The sequence below is a fragment of the Diprion similis genome, chromosome 6, assembly GCF_021155765.1.
Source record: "Diprion similis isolate iyDipSimi1 chromosome 6, iyDipSimi1.1, whole genome shotgun sequence".
Taxonomy (NCBI): domain Eukaryota; kingdom Metazoa; phylum Arthropoda; class Insecta; order Hymenoptera; family Diprionidae; genus Diprion; species Diprion similis.
In genome coordinates, this window is record NC_060110.1 from 17,123,141 (window position 1) to 17,148,871 (window position 25,731).

The window sequence follows — 25,731 nt, forward strand, 5'->3', positions numbered from 1 at the left end:
GGGGCATGTTTTTGCTCAAGAAAATATCAGCGATATAAAATTGGGTGATTTAAAGGACTGACGTAGATTTTAATTGAATATTATTAGATTGAAAAAGGCACCTGTACGAAGATTTGAGATCATTTTAATAATTTACAATACTTACAAATTAATATTGTATATCATCGATGCGGTCAATCGTTGAGCGATACATGTAAATTGTAGGTTTGATTTTTTTTTTATCACTAGGTACATAATTAGTGGTATACGTTTAGCGCTAGCGAGGGCAAAATATTGTACAAAAATTGACAGACAGATTAAAGCAAGATTCTAATATCAATATCACATTGAAACAACCGTATAAATATTCGTTTAGGAATGGAATATTTGAGCTCAACCCAAGCTGCCTCCAAGATGTTCGTGGCTGATTTTTATCCGAGTAAATGAAGTTCCGGATGCCTAGATTCTCTACGAAAGCAACATGATTCTAGTCAAATTCTAAACTTTTTTTTAGCAGCTAGTTGAGCTCGTATAATAACACCCGACATTTATCCACTTATTTGCTGATCCGTTATACACCGATTGCATACAGCTCAAGAATCTGATTTGATAAAAATTTCGCGCACAGATATAAAAATTCTTGATGTATATATAATAGAAACGAAGCGTTGTTTACATTATTTTTTTACAACGTACACGTCATAACTGCAAATTAATTCAATCTTTCTTCCATCGATCATCGATGAAATCTGCATCATCTCTGTATGGATAGCTTTAATCTTGTCACATAACAACGCCGCGATTTCTCTCTTGAATGTTAACCGTAAGCAGGTTGACATATTATATATGTCAATGTATATATTTATAGAATATAAGCTTAAGTATGCTTTTCCACCATTTTTCGTTTATCCTTGTTTCTATTACTTATAATTAATTATTAAAAAATAACGTCTCTTCTTAACAATTACTATTTTCTGGTCATTGTTTTACGTGTACTAACAGAGACAGCAATTACTCTGTGTGCTGGATTTTTTTTTCTTCCATAGAATCATCAGCAACTAGATATCAATACTAATTATAAAATATGTATTCTATTCATCACTCTATACGAAGATTGAAAAGATTAGACCCACCAATATTGTTACAAGTAATTATTTAGTCTATTCAATATGAAAGATCGTAACACTGAACTTACGCGTAAAAACAATTATAATCACAAACACCAAATCTTACGTCATCTCCGCAGTAGAATTATAGTCGATGTTGCAGTAAATACAAAATTATCATTTCATAATTCAAGGATTCAATATCAGAACCATATTCCTAGGTAAAGTATAAAATCATATTTACAATTGGAATACTTGCGAGTAGTCTCAGACGTCACCCACGTCGTCGCGTAACTCGTTAGGGGTCAGATTACCCACCGGCGAGGTGACTACCACTTGAACTGATCGATCTCTCTCCAGCCTGTTGAAAGGAAGACAAAATTCTCGATCTTAACTAAGGGTAGCGCGAGTTCTGGACGACGCTCTGAATTACGCTATCATATTTTTGCACTTTGATACTCGCTTAGCGACGAACATTTTCGTTACAATGGACGCTATCGAATAGAAGACGTCTCCCTTTTTTCTACGAAGATCAAATCTTCATCTAACGCGTGCCAAATATAGGGGAGAAACAGATGATGGTTCAAAAAAAAAAAACAAACAAACAAAAATTGCTAAGAAATTCAAACTTCAATTGCGAATAGTAGCTACTAATATGGTACAAAATTTGTAAATCAACCCTTTGATCATAGGACATCTTTTTCAAATCTGATGCCGAAACAAGAATTATAAGTTCCAACCCTTGCCAGAGGTTACTTTCGAATTTTACTTCCAACTTTTATGCTTATCTTTCGCCGCGTAAGGGTTGTTGAAATTGACTCACCTGGAAGCTATGAAGGGTGTGCTTTCCTCGAGTCGGCGTGATTGGGAGTTTCTGGGTCTGTCGGATGCTCTCGTCGATGACAGGCTCAGCGAAGAAATGGATCGTATACTTCCAAGCTTGCTGCAGGTGCTTCCGTTGTACTGTAATCATTTAATTAATCATCTAACAGCATTGTGACGTCGGCTGTGATGCGAACTCGGTATGATCTCTGTTGATTTATTATACCCTCCGCTGTTTAAGTGATATAAATTGTTAAAATTATGTTACATTGGTGGTTAATTCGCGAAGCAGAGGTATTTATCAAAAATGGGTGTACAGATGTTGCACAATCTATTACATCAAGAGTTTTTTCCACTTCCCCCTTCTAAGGAAATTTCTTTGAGAAATACCGCTTGCGTGTCCAGAGCGAGGTGATCGATAGGACCGCGAGCAGAGTGAGGATGTGGAGGTTCAATATAGCACATCGAGGGAATAACCAGACGGATAAATATGGGAAATAAAATCAAGAGTCGTTAACTAGTTCCGGGCGTGACGTAACCTTGGCAACTCTGAATTATAGCTCAGGTTATCTGGCTTCTCACTGTCGCAGGTTTCGGTTACGAAAGAGACCGGGCATTGACCCATGTGATTTGGCTTTGGGGGGAAACAGTGCTTCCTGATAATTTCCCGAGAAGCGAGGCCAAGGCTTATATGTATATCTATATCGATGGTGTTTGGTAACAGGTGTTGAAATTGTTTTCCCGCGGTTCTGTGTATTTGTCATCGATCCGAATTTTGATTGGCCGTATGTTGACGGCCGCTGTATCAAACCAGCTGTTAATCTATCTTTGATCTCTCTCACTTTGAGATCCATTTTCCGCGAACACCTAATACGCAATCGAAAAATTGGATTCGTTACGTCCTGCAGTATTTCCCACGAGAAACCACCGCGTATTCCGTTAGCTGCGTAATTTTTGTCTCGAGTTACTGGTCCACAAGATCGAATCAACTAAATTGAAAAAGGCAGTCTCTAATCGTCAGTCCAGGTCCTAACAACACCCATTTTCATATAACGCTTTAACAGTCAGAGCAGCTGATCACACATTTATAATATTAATTTTGGAATTCAATGATTTCTGCAATCTGAGTTAACCGGAAGCTCGTTCCAAAGAGGAAAATACGCATGTCGCAGTTTCCCCCGTCCTCAGCGAGCATCCATTCCGTATAATCGAGTCAATAATTATCGAAATCGTCCCTCAATGCTCACCCTGTTCCGCACCAGCCGCCGTTTGTTGTCTGCCGAGTACAAGGCTCGAGCAGACGAAGACCTGTGTCGATGGGGAAGAACGCCGAGGCTGTAGGACAGGGCGCTTTCGCTGTGTCCGTTCCGGAAGGTGGAGCGACGCCGACGACGATGACTTTCCCGGTAGACGCGAGCCCTTACCGTCGCGAGTACTCCAGACACCTGCAACCATTCCGTCGTAAGCCGATCCATTTTTGGCGAGAACAAAACTACGCATAATCGTATTTCCCAGCTGCACAGCATCATCAGGGATGCACGACCTCGCCTGGCACAGTTATAGATCAGCCCCACGAAACCAGCCATATTTATCGTTGGGCCTTTATTTTTTACTGCGTTCAGGATGTATGGGTCGCAATATAGTCAGGTCGAAAATTTACCGAAGCAACATGAGAACATGAGAAACAAGGGTGCCTGTAAAAGTTTGACTGAAGCTATAATCCTGAATTAAATCGAATTTCAAAAGTTCCTGTGATCAAGGAAAATAATTTTTGAGTATCTAGACCCTCAGATCGCAAAGGAAGGTTTTTGAGACACTGTATCAGCCCGAATACGATTTTGGATTTACTTTAGGTTTCACATCTGAGTTTCGGAAAGTGAAAGGCCTGGTTGAGCTTGCTGCTATAGCTACGGATATGTGAGCGGCGAAAAGTTGAAAGATTCGAAGAACACGTGCTTTATTTCCACGGTCTCTGAAAATTCTATTTGAGAGAAGCGTTTTCTCGTCACTTTTACCAGGATGTGATCGAACTTTTATGGAACTTTATAGCTGGTTCAGAACCATGTCTCCGCCTTGAGAGGGATCCACTTTTTGAGCTGTTCATTGAGATAAGCGTTATACATGAGAAAGCGTACCTGTCGTTTGAACATGCTGGTTGTGAGGGTGTAGAGCACTGGGTTCAGGGCTGAATTGATGGGCAAAACAAGCACTGCCAACCAAGCGTAGAGGGCCTCGTCCACGTGCAGTCCTACACGCGAGTTGTAACTCGTATTTAAAATTATAATGAGGGAGGAAAAAGCATTTTTTCACGCTGTTTTTGAAAATATTAGAAATTTCATTTACAAAGAAAAGTTAAGGTATCGGTTCTTCGACAAGCCTTGATTGTTAGAGACAACGAACTTTTGTCTGAAATATCGTGGAAAAAGGATTTGTTCGAGAAACTCAAGCCTGTCAAAGCTTGTGCTTTCCTTTGCGGTTGAAAAATTAATCGTGTACCCCCATTACACACACGGACTGACATTTAGTGGTTGGAAAATTTATTCTTCGGGACAGAGATCGTGGATAAGTGAGTGTTTTCAGCTTCACTCAATTTTAGAGAGTTTCCGATGAACTACCCATACACAGGAGCACGTGACGTTGGGAAGAAATGTTACTCGAGCTTTAAAATTCTTGTTAACAATCTCTCTGAGAACTGGATCCTTAAATTCGTATTAAATTTAATCCTTCTATAATTCATTCGACGCAGCGATAGAGGGGTTGAAGCGAATCTCCAACTCGAGACGATTCGCTTTCCAAGTGGGGACTGTCGTTAAAGATAAGAGTTGAATAATTACAGACGTAGTATTTGAAGTCCTAGTGGTGGTTGAACTGATTACTTGCTGCAGCTACTTTCGCTTTTACTGCTGCTCACTATTAACCTCTCACTCTTACGTCCTCGCCGTTAAACGTGAGATTGTACAAAATATGAAAATTCATCAAAAGACTCTTAACATTGAATTTTAACCTAATAACCGCGATTATGATTAGAATGATTTACAGAACTCCAGGGTTTCAAATGCTTGAATAAAAGAAAAAAAAAAAGAAAGAATTGTGACGTGTGAGCGTGCATTTATCTTCTTTTCCATTCTTCAGTACGATGGTAAATCGGAAGAAACTTGTAAATTGAGAATGCAGCGCGTGTTCGACGATTTCAAGATTCCAGCATATCTCGAGGCGATTTAGTCTGCAGGATTTTCTTGGCTAAAGCTTGGATTCCAACATATATTGTATCATCGCCGACTTGCTAATGGGGATACTTTTTCCGGTCGTCGAATGCCTGTGATCATGTCTTACGTGACTTGACATTATTCTTTCATTCTGCGATGATATAGGGATACGCGGGTTAGATTTCAATCGCCGACTGATAGCTGCGAAACGAATCTTTTTCACCTTCCAAATGAGATTGATAAAAAGAAGAGTCACACTTCTGCACAACTTGGTGAAAGCGATCTCTTTGCCTGCAGACGCCGCGGCAGGTGGCGGTTTAAATTGAGAGAAAGACAGATAAAGGGACTCACCAGTCAGGGCGACCAATTTCACGGCGATAATGGGCACCCAACAGAGGCAATCGGTCGCCACTATCACCCCGAAACGCTGGGCAACCGCACGCTCCTGACTTTCCTGGGTGGAGCGAAGTGCGACGCTGCTGATTTTTATCTCCCTCAGCATCCGAACGTACGCGTAAATAATGAAGACCAGGGCGACTGTGTTCACCAGGATAAACATCACCGCGCTGTACTCCCAGCCCTGCATGTGTACGATTTAATCATAAGCAATTCATTGGATGACGAATTGGTATGAATCAGATTCTCCTCGATTATATACCTTCAAACTTCCCAAAATTAGGGAATCGCGCTTAATGTCGGTGTTCGCTTTAGAGGATTCTGGCATTGATGTTAATTTATCGCGAGAAAAGAAGTCTCAATCAATGTGTCTTTCAAATGATTTCATAATTCTGTCCGTCAAGCACATTTTATTTTCAAGGGTCATAAAGTTCATGTACTCGTTTCTTTGAACGAGAAAACAATTTATTCGTTGTTTACATTTGGATGAGAAAATTACAGTCTCGAATTATGCCGCATTAGGTGATTAATTCGCGAATACGAAAAGTTCAATGTCCGTAAAATCGGGAATATATTATTCTACCTAGACTTTCCGGATTTCGAGAGAACGTGTCTATTTATTGTCTCTATATTTAGCCTGAGGTTCGGACTGCCTACGTATTTCAAAAGAAAAGGTCAATTTGCCGAAGAGTTCATTTCCTTCCAAAATGCGTGAAAACAGTGCAGACTCCTACGCATATACGTATGAATGCACATACGTTTACCGATCGTATTGAATGGAAAATCTCCGAGTCTCGTTTGTCTTTGGAAGGATCAATACAACCCTCTTTCCTTTAATTCTTGGAAATCGAGCTACCGTCCTTGAGTAAATCAAAGTTTAGTCTGCATTTCGGTTGCGACTATAGACAGAAGATAAACACAGACTAAAACAGTCTGCGGGTCAAGTTTCAGCGACTAAAGCCGACCGCAAGAATCATCCCTTTGCATTCTCCGCTCTTCTCACGTCAGTAAAATAATCACTCAAATTGGAGAAAAAGAAGCAGAAGATATCAATCCTCGGCAATAGAGTTGTAATCAACGTCTATAATTGTCACGTACCTTGGCAAATGGATCGTGGATGTGGAGACTGAGGCAGACGCCGTTACTTCCGTAAAATTCATCCCCAAAATATGGAGCCCCTGTCAATGGTAGCGCGGCCACGATACCCGAGGCCAACCAAAGGATGATCAAGTGAAGTGTCGCTCGCCTTGGCGATGGCTGTCTTCTGGCCAGTGGCTGTGTCACTGACACGAACCGGTCCCAAGTCACCAGAGACAAGATTAAAGCAGAACTTTCGCAGCTGAGGGTGCTGAGAAATCCTAACACGGGCAAAGTACGAAAAACAGACAAAGTCATTTGCAGACAAATCGATATTTCTGTAGATGCGGAAATACAAGGATTCCTTCAGTGGAAAACTTCCATGGATCGAATTTTTTTCACTCGACTTGTGGATCCCTTATCCTCATTGCCAACTCACCGCAAAGGTTGCATCTGAAACTGTGTCTCCAGGCTTCTTCATGATCGATGTAACAGCCTCTGTACATTATATCGGCTGCAGCGATTAGGATTAAGTAGAGTCCCATTAACAGATCGGATAGGGCCAAATTTCTAAGGGAATAATGAAATTTGTTTACGTAAGGATTCAGAGCTCATCGTCCTGACAAGTCGCCACTTACTATGCGTAGTTAATTTACCTGATGTACAAACTATGGACCGCGTTGCTTTCCCTGGCCAGGAGGCGGCCTAAAAGTACCAGGATATTTCCAGTGCAAGCGCAGATCGCCATCATCCAGACGCTTAAAGAAGAGCGATGAGTATTCGTGAGAAGTTCTCTCGTCGTGACGTTACTCGATGGATTGTGTCATTATTGACGAAGGAAAAGTCCTTTCGAAGTACGCGAAATTCTGTCCGGAACGGGCAGGTTCGTATAACATACGGATGATATATTGCAAGAAATATCATTGGGGATTTGTAGGCTGATTTTTACAATTTTACTGAAAGGAATTGTCCAATTTTTTTACTGACATACACGATTCAGCATAGAATCCGTCTTATATTGAATGGAGCGCGCATGAAAGACGAAGAAAAATTGGTATATTCATCTTCAGAAGGAAGAAGAAGAATTACAATCGGGCAAGAATATAAAACAGTCTAACTTACAGCAGAGAACCAAGAGAAGGATTTGCAGTCAAGAAAAAAAAAAAAAAAAAAAATTCCGGCCGGGGGGTCAGACCATGATTATTACATATTTTTTGGGTCACTGAAACCGAATTCGAAGTCCATTTTATTTTATCGCTTCAAGTTTTTAATATAACCTTAGAAAAACTTGTCCCAGACTGGCTTAGATTATGAGATTTTTTAAAGCTTCTTGAAGACCTGACGTGATGGGTTAAAAGGACTTCAGATGCGGTTTCAGCAATCCAAGAAACATATAATAATCATGGTCTGACCCCTCGTCCAAAATTTTTTTTTTTTGCGTGGCTGTGTTGTCAATTGTGTTCGCAGCCTTGTGTATTATACAATATAGGCGCGAATAATGAATGCTTGCCTTTATTGCCAGGGGGATCGTCATAAATGAAAAATATCAAAGAGAAAAGTTGATGAAAAATCGCGCAATTCGGTCTGTTGGTATCACCTCACTTTGGTCCTGAAAGAGTTCAATTTTCACGTCACGTTTACATACCTAGCTCGTAGAATCGGATTATCCAGTAGATGCTGCAGAGACGAAATTCCATCACCTTTTGGTTCACAGACTCGGACCCATTGGGCGGCTTGACACATTGCAAACTCGTCAAAGTACCTGAGATTCGGATTTGCGGGTGATTGAGATTCCAAAAAGAAGTAAGAAAGTAGGAGAAAAGCATTGTTGGACAATTCGAACACGTTTTTCACCGTTCCCGTGAATTTCACATCACGACGTCACAAAATCATCTTTCGCTGATATTAGACCCGAAATTGTCTTGTGGGCGTCTCTTCAAGTCGTCTTTGGGCTCAATGTCAGCCGAAGATGATTTTGTGCTGGGTGGATGGATGGATATGGGGTGTCGAGTGATAAAATGTGTTCGACATTCTTCGCCTTTTACGTTTGAAACCAATCTTTTCTGTGATCTATGGTAGCTTTAAAAATACTGACACATATTCCAGCCTTCCAAGCCACTTCAGTACCGTTTCCCTTGGCTTTCGAAGTTTGTTTCCTTTAAGGTACCTAAATAAAAGATTATGCAGATTAGGTGTCGCTGCTTCTCTTCTTATTCTGTGCGATGAAGGATTGCGGGAGTAATAATTAATCCGTATAACATAAATAATACAGTTGGAATCGTATTAGAGATGTAAGGATTGTTTTTATTTGTCTGAAATTTCCAGCAAACTTCTGAGGTTTACTTCTATCTAGATAAGTTGAATTGTATATGAAAAGAAATTTGCCCTTCTGTCAAGAACAAGAAACGTATTGATTTATCACCAGTTTCGATTCCGTATGAGAACTTACAGTGAAGTCAAGTTGCCCAAGGGAGAGAACGCTTCAATCTCAATTTCCTCGATAGCATTCTCGTTCAAATTTCTGAATAATGAAAAAAGTTATTCCCTTCTGATATCGATATTGTTGAGGCAAAACGGTGGAAGTGATAATTATTTTTCTTCAATATTCTATGTTCTAAAGTTGATTAATTGTTATTTTCACTCACAGCGCGAGTAATTGGTCCAGATTGTTGAAGCTGCCTGCCCGAAGTTTGACCAATCGATTTCCAGATAAAAACCTAAAATTATACGTGTTATGATTCCTGATACATGAAATTGCAGTTGAGACGAAAGAATTCGATGCTACTTTTTGCTAGATAATTTGTATTTATGATATCACTGGAGGAATAGAATGTCCAAAGCGATATACGTAAGTCAATTATGATTTGGAGTATGCCAATTCCATACTACTTACAGGTACAGTAAACTGGGTAGATTGGCGAAGGCGTCTATCGGGATATCCCGGAGTTGATTGTCGGCCAGAGATAACGTCTCAATATTCTTTAGATAAGGGAAGGTTCGAGCTATGTTGGTTAATCGGTTTCCATTCAAATATCTGTAAAGTTATTCGTAAAATTTTACCTCGGAGTTCCTCCGTAGATTTGGGAATATCGGGATACTATTGGTGTAAGCTTGGTTCTATTAAATTCCGTCAGTTTATTGGCTCACAGATGGATGTTTCGCAACATAATAATAATAATAAATCGAAAAAAAATAATGGGCAAAATTGAGTAATGACGAGGGAAACTTTTGAAGTCTTACGATACGGAAAACTTTGACTCCTCTTGATTGAAGAGCTCGATTCTCTGATTATTATAAAATGAAAAAGATTGTTACTGGTAATATTTGATTGAAAAGAGAGAGAGTATGGATTTTTTTCTTCGATATATAGGATATCTGAGATTACTTGAGTGTCTATAAATATGAATGACGTAAATACTCTATAATTGAAGTAAGAAAATTTCTTTCAATAAAGTAAAATCTGTTCTAGAATTGCGCGATGATTGACGCTACAACTGAAATAACGAGCAGTTATAGAATTGTATACAAGCTTCCAATTTACTCAGTACATTGCGTAACATTTGCATGTTGCTGCATACGTGCAAATTTGCAATCACCAATATTGCCACGGTCTCTGAAAGACACCACTTACTCGACTCGCGGGTTCCGAGCTGTTTCAATTTACCCTTTCCAATATTCCAATTTATTCAAAGGTGTAATGCATGATATGAAGGCATAGCGTATCGACTCTAACAATATAAAATAACATTATTTATATGCACGAAAAGGTATATTTTCGGTGCAGATTTGGACTAAAAATTATATTTTTGCGTGAATTTGAGCAATTAATCACGTGCCGATTTCTTACGATTGTGACACCAAAAAATTTTCCCTCTCTTCTTGGTTCTTTATAAGTAAATCTATTTTTATCCACTGTAAAAATAAACTCTTGCAACTATTTGTCGACTAAGGGATTTTTGTGATGACTTGGAATGTGAGCCGTTCGTCCTTAAGTATGAAAATAGAAAAAAACGTGGTATAATTGATCGAATAAAATAAATATATGATCAATTTCATCCTAATGTTAAGCTGCACATTTATTCCGAGAATAAAAATCGATGCTTCACATTTTCGTTAATTGTCAACTTACAGGATTTGAAGGTTGACCAAGGGTTTAAGGGTATCATCTCTCACTTCCGTCAACAAATTTAATCGCAAGTCCCTGGAAGTGAATATAAGGAGTGAAGAATTAGCTTTGAAATAGCTTTATGTAAGAGCCAGAGAAAAAGATGGACTTTAATCACCGGATAACTCACAATTCGCGAAGTTTTCCGAGGTTCGTGAAAACCTTTTCTCCCAATGATGTCAGTCTGTTGCTGCTGAGCACCCTGCGATAATGGTTCGTTAAGGTTCGAAAGTAATTACAAGCAGTTGCAATAACCGTTTCAGTTTATCGTTCAACAGTTTATTAACGATGCAAATATTCAATTTTAATGCGGAAGAATTAAAGCCTGTCCCTTTTATTCAGCTGTATTCTAAATCGTTATTATATTCTCAAGAAATTTTTTCATCTCTCGTAGAATTTTAATGCGAACAGTGTTTTAAAGTAAATAATGCATAAATTACTTACAATATTTCCAGTTCGTTTTTAGGCGGAAAAAGTTCTTCCTCGAGTTCAGTAATTTCGTTGTGATCCAAGTATCTGAAAAAATTGTGGAATGCAAAATACGGGCGTATTATATGATTCAAATTTTCAAAACAACGTTTTTTATCTCTGCTGATTTTTCACTTTGTGTTACAGAGACTAGTGAAGAATAATCATCGCAGCAAACGATGTACGATTTCAAACTCTACCACGATGCGCCTGAGTCGGGCATATGACAAAATTTTTATTCGCATCAATTGTCACCACGTGATTCATTATTTGTTGGAATGTTGCGTCTGCAGTCTCGTCCTCGATAGATCTGACGGTTGAAATTAATCTCCATCCCCCCGATTCCAATACCATTTTCAGATTTCAGGGTTATAATTGAACTGTCATGGGGCCAATTCACGAAGGAAAAAACTTTTCAAAGCAGTAATAAAACAAGCCAAAAAATGTTATTTTTCATTACCTTACAAACCAATTCAATTTTCATGCTTCTCGTTCGAATTCTCTTCAAGTATAAACGTCTCAAAATTCAAATTATCGAATCGATAACACAATTAGTCCGGTTTTTCTTTCGGACTTTCACTGACAACCAACATAATATCGTGCCATAGTTAATCACCTCCTACATAACTGTGGCTCATATGAACGACATTGCGAGTGCAATTAGCATACTACAACATGGTCATAGGTTTTGGGATTAAAATTTGACTAATGACTTACAATTCATGATATTCTAAGATATTTCACTGTCTAGGAGGTAATTCATGGAATGATCTATATCCACCATCTTATCACCTGGCACAAGGTAGCTTCACAATTTGCTGTAATTAGGCGTGGACCCGTTTCGCTGTGCAACACTATTAACCATTGTAGAATATCTACTAGAATAGGCATTGTCTTCACTCGAGGTATTATCTTTTCACAAATGTCATCTTGAACGGACGTCATCTTGAACTATTCACATTAACGTGTTCCGGGGTCCTTCCCGAATGAATGGTGCGTCACTGGCGGGTTTGAGACAGTTCATTCGTCATTCTATGTATATCATCGCATCAGCATTGCATAATTTTAAAATTACATAACTCATACAGCGGGTAAATTTTGATTCTGAAGTGATATTTCAAGGATATTAATTTGAGAGATATGACCTTTACGTAATAATCTTGTACAAGGTGTGATATAATATAAGAATTTTCCGAGCAAACTGCAGGACCTCAATTGGTTTCGTACCTCATTGAAATACAATATGAAAGCGCAGTTCTTTATCTTACGGATATACCTCAGTGAAAAGAATCAGTGAAAACCTTTCAGGCGCTAAGATGAAATATGAAATTTCATAGGGTTGTTGAGGCCGTGACGTGCATTCTCAGAAGAAAGCCCAGAATTCCTTTGAATTTCTTCAAGTATTTTGACTGGTAAAATTCGAGAGTAAAATTCACCACCGCTTTTTTAGAATCTTCTAAATAATGCATAGCAATACGTGTAGAATCTGCAGTTCAATATGTGGTAAACTTCTTTGCAAAAGTGTTGCAAAAAAGTTATTGATCGATTGTTGTAATAAACATGGATGTGCTGTAGCAAAACAATCAAGTTTCAGAATAATACTGGAATGAAGTAAAAAAAAAAAAAAAAAAAAAAAAAAAAAAAATGGTTTCATTTCTGGGAGGATCAGTTTAACAACTAGTTTAAATAATTACGCAGCGAAAATTTAATTATTGGTTTACAAATGCTTTTTACTTAAAGTCGCTTTACGCAGACTGGTGGTCGAATCAGATTGATAGGGATTATGCAGTAGTGACGATTAATATAATACTCCCTGCCCTTCCACGCCATAGCCGATACCTAATATCCTCCGATTTGCTACTCAGTGATAAGCTTACTAATGTCAACAGTTAGTAATCTGAAGTTTGGATGCTCCGAATAACTAAATATCTGAGTCAGGGCGCGGCTTCATCGCAGTTAATTACGAAAACCCGGAAATGATATGTGACAGGGGTTCCTTCAACAACTGCGCTGCGAGTGTTCGAAAGTGAAGTGAAGTATCCCTGGTACCGTGTCACAGAGTTTAATTCGGTTCAAGTAGTCTCTGAACCTTCGTCAAAGAGGAAGAGAATACCTGCATTTTCAGATTTTTGCATCCTGTGGGAGTTTAGCGTTAGTGCGGACTCTAACAATCCTCATAAATCACGAGTAAAAGTTCATTTTGATAGTTGGGATGGTAAAGAAATCTGTGACTTGAGTCTGACTGTGCGTCCTGAGTTTGAAATCCTCTATTCACATTCTTGGCAAATCTTGCGATCATCGAGTGTGTACGAGTTCCGAAGTATGTAAACGTGTTCTCTGTTGCGACCTATCAAAAAGTGGTTAGTCTCTTGGTATTTTACCCCGAAAGAATTGGAAGCAAATCTATTGACCATTGAAATTTTCAAATAGCACGGGCTACGAAAAGACATTCGAAGAGTTCAAGGAAGTAATGTGCTTGCTAGCATTATCCTTGTTTTCGACAACTTTGCCGGGGATGGATGTAAAAATGGCGAGCAAGTTTGACTATTTGACGGTACAGAGCAGGCAAGTCGGTGCTTAAGAAAAGTTGTCGAATTACACGCGCAAACTTTCTTACTTGTGGAAGAATTCACGGTTGATGGCAGGATACGAAATATGTGGGAGTCTTGCCGCAAATGTTCGAAGGAAACATTTTTCAATTACGACAGACATGGGTGGTTGAAAGCATGGAATCGCCTCTTTAAGCCTCATTCCAATGCCGTAGATAATTTTATGCGTAGGTACCGCAATCGAAAAGAGATTATTTACGAAAAGTCAGTCAGTCTACTGTGGTTACTCGGATTCATGCAACCCTCTGCGAAGTATCGTAACATCTTTACATAAAGATCTGTGGCTAGTCGACTGTCAGTTTCTTGACTATACGAAATGACACTCATTATTCAGCGCATGACGTAAACTAGCCTTAATTACTCCACAAAATATCGCTGTTTACGAAAGCAGCACGTAGATTATCTTAAAGAATTCTATTACGGTCAACTAGCGGTTACTTTGGATAATAGTAACTTGAATGTAAACCATATTCTCCATCTGAGCGGTTTACTCAAGATTTGTGAGTTCCATCACTATTACCATACGCCCCAGGAATTCATGTGGCAGGACTTTTGCTGTCAGTCAATCACGACTAATGAGAAAACGCCGAACGAATACCTTCGCCGGTTTCCATTCCAGACTGACATCTTCGATGAGGTCAATGGCAAAGAAAAACCGTTGATGGACTGTGTGATTGCATTCGAAGGGATTCGTGACGTTCACTTTCCCGCCATTTCGTGATCAGATATACTATAAATTTTCAAGGACTTTAAGGTCAATGATAAATGTATTCTTATACTTGCGCTAATAAACAAAGGTGTAAGTTTGTCGTTGAACCCTGATCTTTTTTCTCCTTTTCTATAAATTCGCTAATTACATAGTCCGTATACCCTCGGAAGTTGATAGCACTTGACGCTATACGCTAAGGTGTAAAAGTACTTAGCACTTCCAGTTTACTTTAGTATCTCCCTTCGCTTTCCTGGCTATAAGACGATCGACCCCCCAGAGTAGTGTCGCGAGGTAGGGCAAAATCGCGTGTGGGACAAATGATTTATATTGTCACGAAGTCTTATAGCTGACCAACACGTGGCGGCTTTATCGGAATCCTTGAACGTTTTTTTTTTTTAGTATTGGTGTGTGGCAAGGTCTGAGAGCTAATTTTGTCAAAGCGACTCAGCGGCAATTCTTAGAGTTAAATTTCTTCCCGGAAGGAAGATTATTATTCCCGTCTCATTTCGCCTCACCTTGACTTAACGCCATTACAGAGATAACCATGTGCAGGTAATCATAATATCCTTACTCACAGTGTGCTGGTAGAAGTAAGATGGTCGAATGTAGTTTTAGCGATCCGTTTTATGGCGCAGTGTCTGAGCACCCTGAAATAAAACATCAATTAAACGCCATGCACTTCCGCTTTGGCACGGCTGACCCATATACTATTTGAGGAGTCAATTGCATTCCGATAAAATCATTGTTTTACTTACAACGTAGTCACCTCTGGAAGTCGTCCGAGATTAAACTCGTTCAGCGTTGTAAATGAATTTCCGGAAAGATCTCTGAAACAATTTTCATTGCTCGAATTCATCCATCGTCGCGTTGTCCTGTTTACGCTTCGTTTCATGAGCGTTAAGTACAATAACAATGAAAACAAACAACCGCCGTAAAATCAACTATTGATTTGTCCAGAGTGTGACAAATACTTTTTACGAGCAGATCCTTGTGTATTTTGATATCAAGCTCTGACGTTGAGTTCAAGTTCTCTGTAGACTGGATCAGCTTTATCTAATTAAAAGTATCACACGCGTTATCCTTGTTATGAGTAACATTCAGCCAAATAGGCAAGAGCACTTCGTTTATGGCTCGTCGAATTTCGAAAACGGAATATTTTATCTCGCAGGGGAAGAAATTTTACCACGTAATTACATTACAGCTGTAAAAATATAATCAGTAATATAATAATAAATAAAGTGGATCGCAAGCAGGATTAAGGGATGACGGCTGAGCGCTTGATCACAATTTCATGGTAAATAAATTCTTAATTCAATTTTACATCTCTCGGTGAGAAACATAACTATTCTAACGGTTTACATGGAAAATGGTCGGCTATTTTTTATCGACCAGACAATGCTCTGTCTGCTGCATAAAAATAGGTTTTAATTACGTTTTCCCTGGCTTTCATACTACACTGGCCATCGTGCGTGTAATCGACTTGACCAAAGCCGCGACGCTCTCAAAACTGGTTCAAACTTTGTGAAATATTTTTGTTAATCGATGAAAAGTTGAGCACAAAAAAGTTTCAGCTTTCCGTAAATTTTAAAGTTGTAATGTAGAAAAAATGCAAAAGACCCACAAAGTTGATTTAAGAAAACATTAAAAAAAAACCTTAGTTCTTAGATTTCTCAAAAACCACATTTTCTCCGCACTGTAAAATGGAAGATTTTATGAAGTGAAGCCGAACCCGCTTGGAATTGTGACCTGTTAAATGCGAGAAAAATCAAGTGATGGAGGTAAAAAATGTCACTACCAACCGTTAGGTGAGTTCTTAGTATTTAATATTGTCGTATAAAGCCTTCACGCGGTATTCGCAAGATCTCAAGGTCCAGATCCAATTAGAATCAATGGAACCAATTAAGTATAGCTCTCAGAGATTTACATTTGAATCGTACACTCGACACCCTGCTGTACATCCAGATCTAAGCATTTGGCTCGCTGGATTCGTGCCGCGCATTGCTGATTCTTCAAAAGTCCGGAACGAACCGCGACGTACGTTGCGTAATGAGGGTAAATTATCATTGGCGTCGTGTCAGCTGTACTTGTTTAATGAAATTTCAATCGAATTTCTTAATAAGAAATAGTTTGAAATAAGGATTGTGACCGACTCGCAATGCACTCGCTTATCTCAGACACATTTCACGGCGAAGAAGGAAAATGAAAAAATAAACATCCCCGGAGTTTCTTACCATGAATTATTATACTCACAGAAGCATCACGTTACGAAAAGGAAGCACGGGGACTCCTGAGAGGTTTTTATACTGGCAGAGAATATCGTTGCCTTTGCAGACACAGATTGACGTGAATCGCCTCCAAGCTGTGTGGCAGAAAAATAATGAAATGATAATTTGACCGAATCAACGGAATTCGAGATGAATATCATTCCGTAATCACTTTTAATTACACGTCGTCGCGATCACAGTGTAGAGGGAAAAAATTTCGGGTCTCAATTGTTGGTGTATAACGGCTTTAATTACGCACCGTAGGAGTTGACTAACAAATTATTTTGGAATTGCTAGCGGCGTCTAGCCGCACCTTTGACAATGTCACAATCAGTCTGCAACACTCGCCACGGTAATTGCTACCAATTTTTTTCCTCGTTATTATAGCGCAACGAACTCACCGCAATCAGCGCGGCCATTTTCGTCTCGTTCTGCGGCTGGTCGTTTCCGAAATAGATGGTCCCAAAATCTCGCCCCAGGCAAATCGACTGTAAAAGTGTAAATCTCTATATTTGATCAGCATCTTTTCGTAAACATGGATTGAAAAAGCTCGGAAAAGGGGCAGAGTGTCAAATCTCGCTCAAATCATGAATTCATGTTTTATAGCTTCCACGCTTTTTTGATTCTCCACCAATTTTCGACCCTGCTTTAAACGAATTTGTGGGAAATGGAAAAGATCCAATTCAAGTACCTACAACTGGATTTCCGCGACGGGTTGAAAGCAGATTTATTATTGGAGCAGATTTATTACTTCCGGGCAGATTTTTTACTACAGACAGTAGCGACGAAAAGATTCCTGGAAGGTTTTAGCATGCTTGGCAACAGATGGGGATTGGATTTGGAAATTGGGGTATTAAAGAGGCCGATTATAAACCTGACATTCGCGGTCCCGTTGTTCCTACCGAATGTCACGACCAAAAACTACGATTTTGGTGTAAAACCAAACGGGATTACAGATTGACGAACTCACCGCAGTTCCACTCGTCCGATCCATCTGGACAGTCGAACTTAGCATCGCAATTTTGCCGTTGAGGGACGCACATCGCGCTTCCATTGCATTTGAAGTGACCCTCGTCGCAGATTGTCGAGTCTGCGATTAACGAGGTGCTTAAGCAGCCTGAAAAAGAAAGGACGGAACAATGAATGGGGCGGGGGCGAATATTAAACCTCCCAAAGCACCGCGGTTATACCGAAATAGCTTTTGTCTTCTGCGGGGACGTTCGACTACAGAAATCACCTTGGAACTAAATTAAGTGAGACCAATCGTTCAAGATGAATATATCGATACTAGTTTTTTAGTTTTGCCAATTTAAATTTCAATTCACATTATTCAATATTGCAAATAAGTGATTAATTATTTTCGCTAAGAACGGGAAAAGCGGGAAATTCTTGGAATGATTATATCGGGAAAATCTTTCCTTTTTCATCGTGTGTTTCGGAAAAAGCTCGATGCTCAACTCTGTAAATGAACCACGCACAGAAGTCGATTCTAAGACAAAAATTTATCTTCTGAATCTGGCCATGACGTCATTTCAAACTCAATTTTGCAATTGTGAATCAAATGCCTGTAGGGCAAAGTTAATTTTCCATGCTTGGGCCGACCATAATAACTTCTTTCTTTTCTCTAGATACACAGAAGCGGGAATTTCACAAAGAACAACGTGAAATACGTGGGTTTCGTACAGTGAACAGATTATTTTTTCACGCAGTGTTATAACTTCTGGAATTGCGCACTAGTTCATTAACTTCTGACCATGTTACGCGGCTGTAAATTTGGATTGCTATGACCAACTTTGATTCGTTACTGTTTATAATTTTCCCGGATCACGAAACAGAGACGGGGATGAAAATTGAAATTAGTTTTCTTGACCCTTGTAGAGAAAGCGGTATAGAAGCAACCTGTTGAATGGAAGTTAACAATTTCCCACAACAGTTCGGGGAATTATGAAGGGACGAAGTTTTCGAGAACATTGCGCTCACCTTCACGCAGACGATTTTCTTTCCTAGAGGCGATATAAACGAAAATCGCCAACAATGTCGGGTGATAAAGGCAATGTTTATTTCATAATAACAAGGAGCCGAATATAATGGGCTGGTTTCATCGTGAACAAGCAATTTCCATCAGGGAATTCAGCTATCTGACAGACAAGTTTTAGTGGTGCTTTTACTCGGGCAAAAACGAATCACGTTTATAGCGATAATCGCGAATTCCGTTGAAAATCTCATTTTGATGTATCTTTTAACAGGGCATTGATTCGTTTTTCAGAATAAAAACTCGCGCTTTGGTATATATTTTTCGGAATATACGAAGCCGCAGATGAAGCGAATTCATTTTTTCTGGACAGGTTAATTCAGTCAAGTTCAGGAAAAAGACACTCGTTTTTTTTTTTTTGAAGAAGAAGAAGAAGAAAATATGAGTAACTGATGATTTTTCAAATAAGCGAACCAAGGAGTTAAACATTTGGCAATTTTCGAAAGTGACTTTATCGTAACCATTTTCGTCACCCCCTAATATTGCGAATAGTCAATATGAAATAGTATAACAATTCCTTCTTCTGTTGGATGAATACGTCCGTTGCTACGGGTAAGTTTGCCTCTGAGATGTCGATCCGATACGTTGAGCAAAGACCCGTAATAATGGAAGCAGTAACGCGAGTATTGCAATTGGTGAGACGATATTCTCCTGGGAATAATGCAGCTTGCAATTCTGATTGCTTTTTCTTCATGGAAAGCATTATACGTTGCCAATTATAAATAAAATAACGTGGGTTTATAAAATGTGGATTTACTGGTATTTTATGATCTTTTCAGTTCCGGTGAAAGTGAACTTAGAATGTCAGCGCGATCATATCTCGAACGTAGGATCTCGGAGTTGAACTTGTATCTATTATTTTTGAAAAATATCCATTCGCGTGGCAAATGATGATTGAAGACCTAATACAGGCACTTATTTACTCTCCTTATCTTCCAGGTGCAACTGACTTGTCTCTCGCGACATTTCTCCTCATTACATATCGCGTGTCCAGTAAATTTTTCGCTTCTTTCGTTTCTTCAAAGGCACTGCTGCCGGGCGTGAGAAATATTATTGGCAGTGCTACTATTGGGTGAAAAGGTGGATTTTGAAATAAAAATAACGAATGTGAAAAATTGATCCATCTCAGTGGTTGAGTTTACACAACATCACTGTTGACTCGCGCGTAAAAAGGGATGATCTCGCACAGAGACGCTCTCCCCTTCAGAAGGTGAAACTCGGAGGGAAAAACCGGATCCAATTTCACCCTCGTACCCCACAGTGAATCATTCTGACACAATTTCAATTTTTCCCTCAATTTCTTTTCAAGTGTGGAAAAATATTTGACCTACTTTAAGACCAACTGCACGCTGAATTAGCTATTCGCAACGCAATTTTTTCAAACTTAATGTGATTTGAAAATGGGAAACCGAGGTTAATCAGAGTCGAAGAACAAGCGTAGCTTCGATATGGCAGTTCTGCCATTAATCAGTCAGAAGTCATTATGACTTAATTAAATTTGATATCTTCCCACAAGATGCTATTCACACAAAGCTCTGAAAAATAGTTGAATAAACTTTTCGAGATCGAAAGAAATGCCGGATCACTGTCTTCCGTCACAGACACGAGTAGTCCAAGTCGTGGAGTAGTCAGACACTATACATCCGCTGTTCCGAATCCTTCGTAATTGCTTTCGTTTCGATGCATTTGAGTATCACTCGGGACCACGTTATCCTTATTATAAGTATTTCTACGTTATTTACTTGGTCTTATCAGCTCACCTGTTATCAGCAGGTCCAGAAGTATCGCCAGAACTCCCATCGCTGACATCTTTCGATGTGATTTCTCGTTGTCTTCTAGATGATTGGTGAAAACAAGGTGCTCACAACACTTTCGATATCATCACTATTTGATTGAATAAAATTTGTTAAAACTTCGCCAAACTCGCCGGATTGTGCGAAACAACATTGACCTGTTCAACACGTTCTGTAAAAATCGATCTTGAACGTAGCATAAAATGTTTCTGAACACGATGCGAGATAAGAATTCATTTTAATTCCGCACTCTCAATAAGTCACGATGCACGAAACGCACTCGATGTAAATTTATTCATTTTAAATACCAGGGCCTAACTTTTATTCCGATATTCTCGTTCCACCTTTCTTATCGCTCAATTCTATAATCAGTAACTGGGAGAATGGAATGTGATTCAATTGCAGAACAAAAAGTATACAGATAGGTTTAGGTTAATTGTCTTTATACCCACACACAACCGGAAATTGGTAATCGAATTTCTCGGAACATTGATAACGATTCACGGATTACGAATCAAGGATGTTTTATCAATTTTCATATTTGCGCAATGTCTGGAAACGAATGTTGATTACAGGGCCGCTAATTATGAATAATCGAACAGTTGAACTGGTTTCCGGTGTCTTTTCGCCAACGTGTTTGCGGGCTCCGCTAGTTGAGCCTTCTGACAAAGCGCGCCCTTGCCGAGAACCTCGAGCATGCAATGAGCGTGTGTCGTAGCGTCGCGACGCAAGGCGCCCATTCACATTCCGGCGCAAGCGTCGTTTTCACGACGTTTAATCGCTCTAGAATCTAGATGAAAGATTTTTGCCGAACTGATCTGGAACGACCTCGACTGATTTTTGATACGATAAAAGATCGATGTCAGATGTCGTTTGATGCCTGTAACATAGACCCATGGATTGCATCTAATATGAACCTATATTTTATGGGGGGATCAGACTTTCCCATTTCCGTGCAAGATCTTTGGCTTTTCTTGTAAGCGATAGCGGCAGACGGTGAAGGCGATTTTTCATCATTTTTACGCATTTGGCTAATTCCACCTCGAATTTTTCATCAATTCTGTATCGTATAACAAAGTGTTCTAAAATGAATTCGAAATGAATCTGCAGCCATGATGAAGAGACGCTGGTAAATCGAGACGAAGAATTTCAAACATTTCGTGGCAGAATATAATAAAACATTTTCCGATATGATTTCATTCATCATTTATAGAAATCAAAGCGAAGTTTCCTTTGACCGAAGTTCGTTAGCGTATTACTTGGAAGCGGCAATCGTCTCTAAGGCGGAGCTTTTTCACAGCATACAACAAAATATTGGAATAAAAATCGACACCCTCCAATCATATTGACGAAAACATGTATTGGTCTGCTTTTTCCTCGGCAAGAAACTCTGTCGTCCAATTAATTCACCTCAGTAATTAGTTGAAAGTCGTGCCAGGGCTACACTATGGCACTTAATTGTAGCGCGACTACCCAACTTTTTTCAACTTTTCACTCTAGGTTGGCGGCTTGTTGGCTACGAAAATGACGTGGAAATACCATCGTATCCACCGTATCAAACTTTACTAGCACTTGATACTCTACTATAATTATACTATACGCTTTTAATCCAATAATCTTTATCAAGCTGCAGGTGCCGCAACAATATATTCAACAAATGTTTTCTCTTAACCTCATATCCGAGTTTTCAACACGTGTGGATCATTAACTTTTCCTGGATATATAATAAATCATCATCCATCTACCATATCCGCTTCAGTATTAGCTCTTTGATTTTGCGGAATAAAAGCCTCAGAATACTTCCCTAGGGATCAACTGGGCCGGTATTTGCCAAGTCGCAATTACTGGGTTCAATGGCTACATCGTTGATAGGCTGTTGACTTCTGCGAAACCAATTTATCGAGTACTTCCGCTCAAAGAGATTTTCCACTAAGTATCTTCTATACTTTCGTATTACCTGAGGTAATGCAATTCTTTTGACGTGAGGACTCAATTCGTCGGGTACCAACTGCATGGTGATATTTAATTATATTACGCACAAGCATGACAAAGTTTAGATTAACTTTTTGAATAATCTGCGATCACTTCATTGTACTCGAAAATGGAATAGATTGCGTAATCGTAAACACGTGTAAACACATTTCAGTTATCCACGTGGGCTGTGATAATGAAGACGATTTGTAGGTGAATCGAAGTTTCATTTTCTCTATGGTGAAGTTGTAAAATAAAGTACATTTCCGTTTGCAAATTGCAACCTCATGAAAAGAAGTAAAATTGATTGAATGTAAGAAGATCATTCGTCGAAGGCTCAAGGATGTGATGCTTGACGGAAGTGTAATGAAGAATTCCGATTTCTCCGGTTCATAATATTGTTTCTGTTCAGTCATCGCATCTCCAGCTTTCAAAGCGGTGAACTCTAAACAAGAATTTGTACAGCTGGAAAAAGTTGACACCAATGCTGTATATTTTACTGATGGACTCTTATTTGGACTAGTTCTGGACAATTCAGTTCACGCAATCAACCAACATTGATTGAAGATCTTTGGGAACTATCGACGACACGCTGTTTACGCGGTGCTCAATTATTCATTTTCAAGCCTTTCTGTAAAGTTAGACTCCGAGCTGTACCTACAGAACTAGGCCACTTACTCAGACTTATAAGCTCTAGGCTGTCTAAGCTTCTATAATAATTCCGACGCGTCAGGAGTCAGAAATATTCATATGCCGTGTTGGCGCGTCTTGCCGGACTCGAAGAAACGCGACTCCGCGTTTTAATTACGACGAAGATGTATAATTAGTTTGGCTTTCCGACTCCGAAGCTTCCCAGCTGCACTCCGATATTTTGATTGGTTGTACCCTCGTTACACGAACTTCGTACTTGAGGGTGACTGAAGACTGCCGAATTTTCTTACTCATATTTGAATCTGGAATTGCCATGTATTTAGCAGTCCAAGCCATAAAATATTTACACAATTTCGGTGTATATCGATGTCTCGACCTATGCGCATAGTGTGCAGAATAGAAACTTGCTCGATTTCATTCTTACGCCTTCAAAGCGAGTTATTTATTTACGTGGAAGGATGTATGTCCTCGTTTGGGTATCGATCGGAATTCGCGACAGTAGCTATAATTCATGTTCGTAGAATTTTGTCATTTTTTACGTAAAAAAAACACGGAGAGAATCGGGCTCGTTCGAAATGTAGACGTGGAGGAAGTGCCGTTGGGTCGGTGAAAAATTTTCCTACGGCTGAATAAGTCGATTCTTCTGGGATTGTTGACTGAGATTTCACTGAGGCATGAATTTAAGCCTGCTGTAAACTCCGAGGTATTTGGAAGTAGATATAGGATCTTGATAGTTTCTAGATCCATTGATCCCTCACGGTTGAAGCTTTCGAAAAAGTCGTCACTGATCGTAAAGGACGTAGATTTGACGCGTGTCGGTTCGACGCTTTTCCCAATTCCTCTTGGTTCTTCAAGTGGTCAGTATACTTTACCTGACTTGCGTTCCTGAAAGCTTTCGAAAATGAAAATCCGCAGTACTGTGAACAGGCGGTTCACACGAAGAATAAAAGCTGCCATTCAAATCCGTCGAAATTCATCTAAAGCTCCGCATTCACCCGTACGTCAGAAATTTCGTTTGAGCCGATTGCTCATTATTCCTTGTCAAGTGTACGATGAAGTCAGACTTGATGATATTCACGAGCGGAAGATCTTGTTTCGCCTAAAGTCACCACCAACGGAAATAGGATAGTGTTGATACTCTGTCCGCATCATCGTTCCAGTTTCATCCGCGTGAATTCGACCAAAGTTTTTAACCAACAGAGTGCACATAAATGATGTAGGTAACGATATTTACATTGCGTTAAAAACCGAGACCATGGTTGTGAAATGAGTAATAAATACGTTCGGAAATTTATTTGATCAAAACTCCCGGGAGATGCTTATTTAGTCAGGACTGTGAGAGCAGAGCAAATTGCTTCCGAATGGTTTCGGAGTGTTGCGGCGGGAGGAAAAATGACGCAACGGAAGGTTTTTGTGGTTTCCACGCTGGTTAGACGGCGACAACGTTTTGTTGAAGCTGCGATGTAGTTTGTTTGGCAAAAATGCGAAACTCGGAACTCGGGTTACCAAGCAATAGTTGTCCAGCGGAGAATCTCAGCGAGTTTCACGACTAGCGAGGGCGTCGGTTAAATCCGTAACAACGCCTCTCAGCCCCGCTGCCGCTTCTGTTCGAGCCAAAGTCTATTTCCAAAATGCTTGTACGGTTAGTTGGTCGGAGTTTGCGTGTCCATCCCTCCCCTCTTCGCCCCGCGTCCACCCCCCCATTCTCGGTTCCGTCATATTTCCGAGCGTTTGAAAATCCCGCAAGCCGTTGCTGCAGTCGTTTTTCCTTCCCGCGGTGCGGCCGTTGCTGCGCGATGTCCACGCAGCGTTGTTTATCATTACCGTATGTGTGAAAATTACCCCCATCACACCCCCGCCCCATCAACTTTCGCCCCCTTTTTTCTCAAATGTAACATCCGTCAGTTGTGGTTTTAGCCCGTTTGCAACGACGGAGTTAAGAGGGTGTCGAAAAGGCGCGAAACGGACATGTGCGATGCGGAATTTGGTCCTCGAGTGATTTCGAAAAACACGATCGGTGGCTGTAGCCGGTGTGATTCGCGAGGAAAGATCCAATCCGCGGGTTCCGAGTCATAAGTGGTTGATCTACACTTCGATCTACGTTATAAATGCGACACTCTTCACCAACGTCTCGACGTATGAATAATCACGTGACGTTCTATGGATTAGACGGGAAAAGTGAGGGGGAAAATATTCAGTTTGGTTTTTAGTGACAAACTTTAACGTGCTTATGTGATAAAGATACCACGTAATGGAAAGACGACGTTGAACGATTGACAGTTGCTTCTACAAGATTTCATTCTTGTCTCATGTCGATGTGAATACAAGGTGGATTGTGAAATTGTCACGCTTTTTCATTCGTCCTTAAAATAGACAAAGAGTCGTATGAACGGGCTGATACACAAATCAAGAAGAACTAATATTAACGAGAGACTAAAATTACACACTTAAACGTAAGCATGGAGAAACTTCCACATCTTAAC

The 25,731-nt window shown here is 39.7% G+C and overlaps 1 protein-coding gene across 1 annotated transcript; it reads right to left on the bottom strand.

Annotated features, from left to right (window-relative positions):
• Positions 1-797: 797 nt before the first annotated feature.
• Positions 798-20,861, bottom strand: LOC124406793 (relaxin receptor 2-like). Its single transcript, XM_046882388.1, has 22 exons — positions 20,594-20,861; positions 17,772-17,918; positions 17,203-17,289; positions 16,788-16,896; positions 15,293-15,364; positions 15,113-15,184; positions 11,196-11,267; positions 10,882-10,953; positions 10,716-10,787; positions 9,480-9,620; positions 9,232-9,303; positions 9,036-9,107; positions 8,682-8,753; positions 8,232-8,348; positions 7,243-7,344; positions 7,026-7,156; positions 6,608-6,867; positions 5,465-5,693; positions 4,043-4,155; positions 3,155-3,352; positions 1,909-2,048; positions 798-1,446 (listed from the first exon to the last, which is right to left on the bottom strand). The coding sequence occupies exons 1-22, from the start codon at positions 20,640-20,642 to the stop codon at positions 1,353-1,355; spliced, it is 2,493 nt and encodes an 830-aa protein (XP_046738344.1). The 5' UTR covers positions 20,643-20,861; the 3' UTR covers positions 798-1,352.
• Between the last annotated feature and the right edge of the window lie 4,870 nt (positions 20,862-25,731).

Coding starts and splice junctions, on each gene's coding strand:
- LOC124406793 (XM_046882388.1), bottom strand. CDS start 20,642: ATGTCAGCGATGGGAGTTCTGGCGATACTTCTGGACCTGCTGATAACA. Junction 7,345..8,231: donor AATCCGATTCTACGAGCTAG/GTATGTAAACGT, acceptor CTCTTCTTTAAG/CGTCTGGATGATGGCGATCT. Junction 7,157..7,242: donor GTCCATAGTTTGTACATCAG/GTAAATTAACTA, acceptor TTATTCCCTTAG/AAATTTGGCCCTATCCGATC.